Here is an 8,336-nt window from a genome sequence, read left to right as displayed (position 1 = left end):
TGTTAATAGATCACACCTGATTTGATATAAACGAATGTTGTATCTCATTGCATTCTCGTTGCAAAGTAGAAGTGTTGGAGTGTGGAATATTGAAGGTGGCGCTGTACAAACAGAACATTTATGCTCGATTGGACTCTTCTTTACTTCACTGCAAACAAACGTCGCAAGAAATATGGTACAAATATGCAGCAGGCAATCTGACGTTGTGTTTCGACGGTGGCTTGTTTGGCTGGTTCTCCTAGGCAGCTTGGTCTGCTCAACCTCAGACGCTGTCGCATTGCAAGGTTTGTTTTCATTCTAGCTAGCTTGTAAACAGCTTGTTCAAAACATGTTTTTTACAAGCTCCCCCACAGTCAATCAATTTCTAATATACATGTATTTTTTTGCAGGCTCCTTCGTTGCATTTACAGGTGTGAATATATTGAAGGTACCCTATCCGAGTGATCCTGGTGAACTTCCTATCACCCGGTATGACCGATCTTCCACTGCAAGTCTCACAAGCCCGGCTGCTTTGTATGACAATGGTCAGGCATTGCAAATCAGCATACTAGATGAGCAGTACACGGTAGTTGTTGGCTTGTTGTCCCTCGAAATCTTCAGGAATATTTCAACAGGTTCACTGCTGGAGCATGTGGATTCATGGTCCTACCCTGATGGTCATCAACCAACGCAGCTTTTGAAATCAATTACCAACCCCGAAAACTTCTTTCTTACATTCCAGGAGCACCGTCCTTTGGAGTTTGCTATTGATAATGGGGAAATTCATTCCATGCAGTCAGCCATCGAGGAGGCCGCTCAAACTCTCTCTACACTGTTGCCTTCAGCCGACGATGATATTTATGCATTAGTAGTATCCGGTAATCAAATTCGATTATTCTCCGTGTCAGATCAAGAATACAAAAGAACTGTTAGCCTGGCTCCCAACTGCATGCAAATAACCAATCTCTACTCCCTTCCTGCAATCCCACAAGATAGAACAGTGACCTTTGTGGTTAAGTGTATTTCAAGTGGAGGTCAAGTTGTCCAATACCACGTGATTGCGTCATATCGCACTAATGACCCTCTGGTATTCACTGCCATTGAACTGGGGTTTCCTGTTGCATCAAGTACTTTCCTGGCTGTACGAAACGAACGTACTCTCACTGTTTACAATCGAATGCACTTGACAAGCGGCGTCCCTCAATCGCATACTTTCGATCAAGAAATACAAAAGGTTGTCGTTTTCGAGGCACAAATCAAAACAAAATTTTTGGCCTATACGGCTCTCAATAATTTAATGCAGATCGATGCATCTGATTTTTTTTATGCTGTGCCTGGGGCCATTCAATCTATTCCGGGGACTCTACAAGATTCCTCCAATTCTCCTCACATGATCATCGACGATGGATTGGTTGTCGTTGCTAGGAACAATCAAAAATTTGATATGGTGGCTCTGACAATGGACAGTACTACCTTTGCTCTGGTAGAAGCAGCTCGAGGGGTAGGGACAAGCCAATCTCCTAGCTTTGTAACATTTGTACCTGATCTAAACAGCCCTTCTGTAGTGACAGAACCTACCGAGGATTTTTCTACCCAGCCCACTACTAAGGCCAATACGGATGAACCTACAGCCAATTTAAAGTCTTGGATTATACCATTGGTATTGTTAGTTGTCGTTTTGGGTGTGGTTGTGCTTTTTGTAATATCAGTTATAATGTACAAGGGGAGGAAATCCATGGAAGAAGATGCACGTGTTCATGAAGCAACAGATCTAGAGGGCGGATTATCTGCTCCTGTTCCCGACAAAAGCTATGTCCATCCTATCGAGGAAAGCAACAATCCAGTGATAATATTACAGACAGCTGTTCAACAATACCAGGTTGACTCAGCTACAAGTACCCCTCTCCAACCAATCAAGCACGATTCATTAAGTGTCAACGACTCGTGCTACAACACAGACTCGGCTAGGGCAAGCCCTTGTCCTGAGCGTGGCAGTCCCAACAACTCTCAAGCTACTAGCCAAAGTGACGTCTCCATGCCGAGGCTGGATAGTTCTTCGTTATTTGGTAACAGTAATAGCCTGCACCTGTCAGACACGCATATATAAAAACTGTATTTTTAGTGCGCTGTTTGGAGGTGACAGTAAACAGTATATAGGGTGAACTGAACTACTATTTAGTGTATACTTTTTATTATTTATTTTTCTATGGAGTGTGGAATCTGTGAATACATGTTGTGTGGTGATGAAATGTTGTTAATTTCCTGTTGATGCATGATGCTGGTATACTATGCACTGACTAGGGAACTTTAAATTAACAGCAGACACCGGACTAGACCATCAAATAGTGCCTCTGACTATCAAGTAGCCCCCCCCCCCCTCCTTAGCCTTCAACTCCGGGTATAATGATCGAGGGCGGTGACATTGTTGTTGGATATGCGCATGTGCAATGGAAACAGGGATGTTCCCAGGTAAAGTACCTGTGCAAGAAACAGGGATGTTCCCAGGTAAAGTACCTGTGTGTAGCTAGCTAGCTAGGCTATATAGGCCCTTGCACAGAGGCTGGAATACTATGAAGTTGCAGCAATGTGAGGGCCGTACAAAGAATAACTACAAATCGCTGGATTTCAAGAAACATCACAAAACAATTTACAAAGAGCAAAACTACTTTCTACACTTTCTATGGCAAGATTCACCAAAATTCTGCTGCTGGTAGCTACAACGTTAACGATTGCCTGGGCGAACGCTCAAAGTTCTAGCAATGGTAAGTAGGATCAGAATAGCTACCTTGTAGAGGCTTGTATATATCTTGTAGAGGCTTGTATATACCTTGTAGAGGCTTGTATATACCTTGTAGAGGCTTGTATATATCTTGTAGCATTACAAGCTGTTTACAATCTGCTTTTCTCTCCCATGTGCTGTAGGCTATATCAATGTACTAGCATTGTCTGGGTCGTATGACATAGACCCCACGAATAATGTTATGCAGTATGCCAAGATCAGTACGATTGCTGTCCCCTCCAATGCTCTGCATGACAGCATGAATAGTTTGGTTCTGAGCGATGGCGATACCTCAAGCGATAGACTGTTGTTCCTGACCAACAATACTATTGAAGTATACAGAAATGACAAAGACAACTTTATGTCTATTCGAGTGACTTCCGTACCCCTGCAGTCTGACTGCACTCCTTGGTTCATCACTGGTAGCAGCATTCAGTACAATGGGGTGGTCTATGTCAAGTACAGAGGGGACTGTGGCTACTCCGTCTTCTACTACTATTTCGATACAGAAACATTCGATGATGATCCGTTATACGTACGTCTTCCTGGTCAAGGCGCGATTTTGTCTACCAAAGATGACTTTGATTTTGAGGCGTACATCGAAAACAATGGGCAACAACTACGAATGATGACTATGTCGCAGGACTTTCAAAGCCGTATTTCAGCCAATCTGATCGCGGACTGTGCCGTACTACATCATCTCAACCCCTTGGATCCACGCGAGGAATTTAAAGTTTTCTTTACAGTAACTTGCACAACTGATGACGGAATACTCGAACACTATCATATTGAATATCGATACAAAGTGACCCCCCTAAACCTAACTGTGACCTTGCTAGAACCGGGAGTGCCTATCAGTGGAGACCAATACATTGCTGTGCGTGGTGACGAAGCACTCACCGTGTATGACACTGCATATCTCAAGAGTGGAGTGCCTGGACGACATTCATTTTCTGGACAGATATCACGTTTGTTTTTTGAAAGTGTGGCTAATCAGACATGGCTGGTTGTTCAGATTGAGAATAGCGATGTGTATGCAGTTAATGTGAGCTTGTTTGTGTCGTCACGAGGAGGGGAGGGTGTGTACCAACTCATGGATACTAACATTGGACTCTGTGTCCCCTCCTGTCTGCCAGTCATCTCTAGTGGAGAGAATTTGATTGTATTCGATTACGTTGGCCCCAATAGTTACAGTTGCGTAGTGTTTGACATATCTACTGGAATGCCTCAGGAAAGAAAGAGAATTTTGAACCTCCCCGAACGTCCGTTTGCAGCTGTGTATATTGTTGACCCTAACTTCCCACAAGGCACTACTACCCTAGCCCCTGAGGCCCCAGCTGCCAATACTCTGATGGTTGCCCTACCACCGTCTATTGGAATAATAGCAGTTATTGCTATCACTGTTCTACTGACAATTGCATACTTAGGTATTCGAATCAGAAGAAAAAGACGATCGAACTCTGCGAGCAATCTTATGATAGAGGAAAATGGAATGCCGCTACTAAACGCAGATGTTGGCAGGGCCCAAAAACCAAAACCAATCTCTCTTCCAATCTCCAAATTAGAAGATGAGGATTCATCAGATCCAACAACACCACTAATTCCGCCACAACCGCCACTATCTACAGCAAGTCCTACCCCACCAAGTTCTGTGCCATCAAGTCCTGCCCCTCCAACTTCTGGGCCTCTAAGTTCTGGGCCTCCAAGTCCTACAAATCCTGCCCCTCCAACTTCTGGGCTTCCAAGTTCTGGGCCTCCAAGTCCTACAAATCCTGCCCCTCCAACTGCTGTGCCTCTAAGTTTTTCCCCTCCAAATGGGCCTACAAGTTCTGGGCCTCCAAGTCCTACAAATCCTGCCCCTCCAACTGCTGTGCCTCTAAGTTTTGCCCCTCCAAATGGGCCTACAAGTTCTGGGCCTCCAAGTCCTACAAGTTCTGTGCCAAGTTCTCCAAAAACTGTCTCCCCAGTTGAAGAGGTTGCTCTACCACTAGTGCGTCAAGAGACTCCGCAGGGACAACACGCACAGCAGGAAACAGAACAGGGAGGACAAGAACCTCACGCTATAGTGATAGGTGACTCATTAAAAAAGTAATGTTATGTTGTATGTAGTGTATAGGTCTGACTGTTGTACCATTATTTATTTTGTGGTTTCAAGTTACATTAATTGAATTATTCATTTGTTATTCCTGCCACAAATTCCTCTTGCATGATGCAAGGGGGGAGGTCCCAGGGACTATCCAAGCATCTATATTTATACAGAGGGAAGTTACTTAATATTGAATTGTTGGTATCCTCAAATAACGCCGCTTTTGATCGAGGCTGCCAATTACGTTGAAATTAAATTAGCCATGGTAACGAGCAATAACATTGGTAAAGAGTGTTAATCAAACAACTGCAATTTAGTCTCCATAAAAACTATGATCCGTACCCGCCTACATAAAAGTTTATGTTTACAAGTACGTAAGTACGTTCATATCATACGTACGTGTGGTGTTCTGTCTGCTCCAACACAGAGCTATCTAGAAGGATAGTGAACGGTAAGCCCGGCCCAGAGAAGTTTAACATAATAGTATCATTGTATATCCCCTACAGACTAGACAATGACAGAGTACTAGATCGAGTGGTAATGGCAGAGGGCAGTAGGAAAGTGAGAGCCTCGTACACACTACAGTTCAAGATGGGCGTGGTCGAGTGGGTGGAGTCCACAGGAGCAAGCCTCCGTGCAGCCGCTAGAAAATTCTCCGTCGATCGGAAAATGATTCGAAGTTGGATAGGCAGCAAAGAACGAATGAAGTCAGCGCTACTAGCTCGTGGCCCTGGAATGCGGAAACTACACGAGGGGAGATCCCCTATTTCCGAGGAACTGGACAAACTGGTATCAGGGCAGTACATATCGGAACTGAACGATGGCAAGACTCTGAGCAATAAAGAAATTAAAGAATGTGCTTTAAAGTTCGCTGGATTGCTTGGATTGAGTGAGTTCAAGGCAACATCGTCGTGGGTTACGAGATGGAGGGGGCGGTGTGGAATAGAACCAGAACGCGATGGTTTTGGAATTAAACTTGAAAACGAGACTGTTGCCACATTATTGCACATAGCATCCACTCTACTGTCGCAAGTTAGACCCAGTGAGGTTGTGAACTTATCGTGTCGGCAAATGAACCAATCAGTGCCCAGTATAGTATCACCTGACCTACCACTAGAGAACGTCTACATTGATTATAGCACTCCTGAGCACAACTATTGCAAACCCTCTACAGCTATGTCCAATGATAACGATGATACTGTGATGTCGAAGCAGCTATCACTTGACACACTGATGGACTGCCACATCATGACTGGGGCAGGAGACTCACCCATGTATGACCTAACTCATGAGAGCTTCACTGAACCAACATTGGAGTGCGAAGTTGCTGAAATGGATTTACCTTATAGCGCTGAAATTGAGATATTACAAGACATTTTTACAAAGGTCAAAGGTGGCTCTGACCTCAATGCACGTTCCACGTCGCCTCCGTTCTTCCCACATTTAACCTTTGACCTGGATGACCCCCAGAGTCACGGTGGCTTGCTGGCTAGTAGGATGCTACAACCTGTGTTCCCTGATGAACCTGAGATTGTGTACCTGGACATGCAGTTAGGCATGCTACACAGCATACACTAAATCATTTGTGTCATTATAATTCAATTTTAATTTCCTTTGCCTTATTATTTACTGTGTATGGTGAAGTTACAATAATGTTGATGTGTACAATGTTGCAATTTGATTGTATTGAGGGCGGCGGTTATGAATGTCATTTGTGGAAATGGGCGTGGTAGTATAAGTATAGTGGGGTCAAAAGGTTACTAAATCCTAAATTAACTGAGGTGAAGAATCCAATCATGGCGGTGTCAGGAGAAGGACGAGTGAAGACTGTCGAGAGTGACAGCAGCTTCCAGAGGGACCTCATACAAGCAGGGGACAGTCTCGTCATTGTGGACTTCTATGGACCAAAGTAACAAATCACTTTTACGTCTACTTTTAATTTTATATCGGCTGTACATTTACGTATGTTAGTGGTGTGTGTGTGTGACTTGTGTGCTGTGTGTGTAGGTGTGGTCCGTGTATCGCCATAGCACCCAAGTTTGTCCAGTTGAGTGGCAAGTATCCAGACGTTGTATTTCTCAAGTTGAATGTTGATATTTGCCATGTAAGTGGATATAAATCATTCCGACAGTCACTATTATTACAATTATTCCCCCCCCTAGAACACTGCTAAGAGGTACGAAGTGAGTGCCACGCCCACTTTTGTGTTCTTCAAGAACAGAGAGAAACTCAACCAGGTACGTTCGTATGTGTGTACCTTATTTATTCTCTAAATATACGACATTTGAATATTTCTCTATATAGATGTTTTACGTATAGTAATTATTAGAGTGTTGCCTAAAAACAGTAATTTTACTTTGATACCTGATAGGTGAAGGGTGCTGACATAAGCGCTGTGGAGGGTGGTATATTGCAGCATGTCGGCACTATGTCAGGAGGGGGCGGGGTCTCAGCTAGTCATGTGACCATCCCCGGTCAGGTATGTTGTATCGATAACTCTACTCTGGATTTGCCTCAACTTTCTCTTTTATCGATATTTCTCTCTAATTATCCACACTCTAGATTTGCCTTAACTCTCTCTTGGACAAGACGCAGAGCGAGTGTTTGAACGAGGCTGATGACCACGCGTATAGCCATGCCCTCTCCCCAGGCCACACCCACTTCCTGGAGTCGGACTGTGACGAGCAACTCATCATCTCCCTTACGTTCGTACAGCCAGTCAAACTACACACACTACAAATCAGTGGACCTCAGAGTGGCCACGCCCCCAAGACAGTGCGCCTCTTCATCAACCAGGTCAAGTGTGTGTGTATCAAATTTGTACTAATAACCAAAATCAAACTTTCAATTAAACAAATTAATAGCTATTCTTTTTTATGGTTATCTTCTGTGTACAGGTGCACACGCTGGATTTTGACCAGGCAGAGCAATGGAAGCCATTACAAACCTTTGAGTGAGCCCACACATCACACACACACACACACCCTCACATCCCCTCACACACACACAGACTGACGGCTGAAGACACGGGTCCTGAGGCTGTCATTCCCCTGCACTATGTCAAATATCAGAATGTCCAAAACCTAACCGTAAGCACACACACACACATCACACACACACACACACTTCACACATCACACACACCCACACACTTCACACACCCACACAGCTGTTCATCAAGGACAATCAAGGCAATGAGGAGACGACTATAGTCCACTACATTGGTATCCATGGTAACCCGAGAGAGACGACCAACATGTCTGACTTTAAGCGTGTCACTGGAGAAAAAGGGGAAAGACACTAACAACAACCAACACCACAATCATAGACACTAGAGTAATAATATAATTATACGTTGAAATACATGCGCTGATCTACCGGTATGTTGTTACTTATTTATGTTTTATTTATCTGAATAATTAATTTTATTATCTTTTCAATACAATAATCATAAAATTGAACAGAATTGACGCATTGGTTTTATAAAAAAAT

The 8,336-nt window shown here is 43.8% G+C and overlaps 4 protein-coding genes across 4 annotated transcripts; all 4 read left to right on the top strand.

The window, feature by feature from the left end:
• The first annotated feature begins 32 nt into the window (after positions 1–32).
• LOC135336468 (uncharacterized) lies at positions 33–2,242 on the top strand. Its single transcript, XM_064532271.1, has 2 exons — positions 33–284; positions 390–2,242. The coding sequence occupies exons 1-2, from the start codon at positions 35–37 to the stop codon at positions 2,084–2,086; spliced, it is 1,947 nt and encodes a 648-aa protein (XP_064388341.1). The 5' UTR covers positions 33–34; the 3' UTR covers positions 2,087–2,242.
• Positions 2,243–2,469: 227 nt separating this feature from the next.
• LOC135336463 (uncharacterized) lies at positions 2,470–4,941 on the top strand. Its single transcript, XM_064532265.1, has 2 exons — positions 2,470–2,741; positions 2,902–4,941. The coding sequence occupies exons 1-2, from the start codon at positions 2,660–2,662 to the stop codon at positions 4,848–4,850; spliced, it is 2,031 nt and encodes a 676-aa protein (XP_064388335.1). The 5' UTR covers positions 2,470–2,659; the 3' UTR covers positions 4,851–4,941.
• Positions 4,942–5,165: 224 nt separating this feature from the next.
• Positions 5,166–6,520, top strand: LOC135336565 (uncharacterized). Its single transcript, XM_064532420.1, has 2 exons — positions 5,166–5,295; positions 5,351–6,520. Exon 2 carries the CDS (start codon positions 5,385–5,387, stop codon positions 6,420–6,422), a length of 1,038 nt encoding a protein of 345 aa, XP_064388490.1. The 5' UTR covers positions 5,166–5,295; positions 5,351–5,384; the 3' UTR covers positions 6,423–6,520.
• Positions 6,521–6,574: 54 nt separating this feature from the next.
• LOC135336580 (thioredoxin-like protein 1) lies at positions 6,575–8,314 on the top strand. Its single transcript, XM_064532434.1, has 8 exons — positions 6,575–6,753; positions 6,852–6,948; positions 7,007–7,081; positions 7,216–7,323; positions 7,407–7,640; positions 7,742–7,797; positions 7,855–7,933; positions 8,014–8,314. Exons 1-8 carry the CDS (start codon positions 6,641–6,643, stop codon positions 8,146–8,148), a joined length of 897 nt encoding a protein of 298 aa, XP_064388504.1. The 5' UTR covers positions 6,575–6,640; the 3' UTR covers positions 8,149–8,314.
• Positions 8,315–8,336: the final 22 nt, after the last annotated feature.

The sequence above is a fragment of the Halichondria panicea genome, chromosome 5, assembly GCF_963675165.1.
Source record: "Halichondria panicea chromosome 5, odHalPani1.1, whole genome shotgun sequence".
NCBI lineage: Eukaryota > Metazoa > Porifera > Demospongiae > Suberitida > Halichondriidae > Halichondria > Halichondria panicea.
This window is presented reverse-complemented; position numbering and strand designations above follow the sequence as displayed.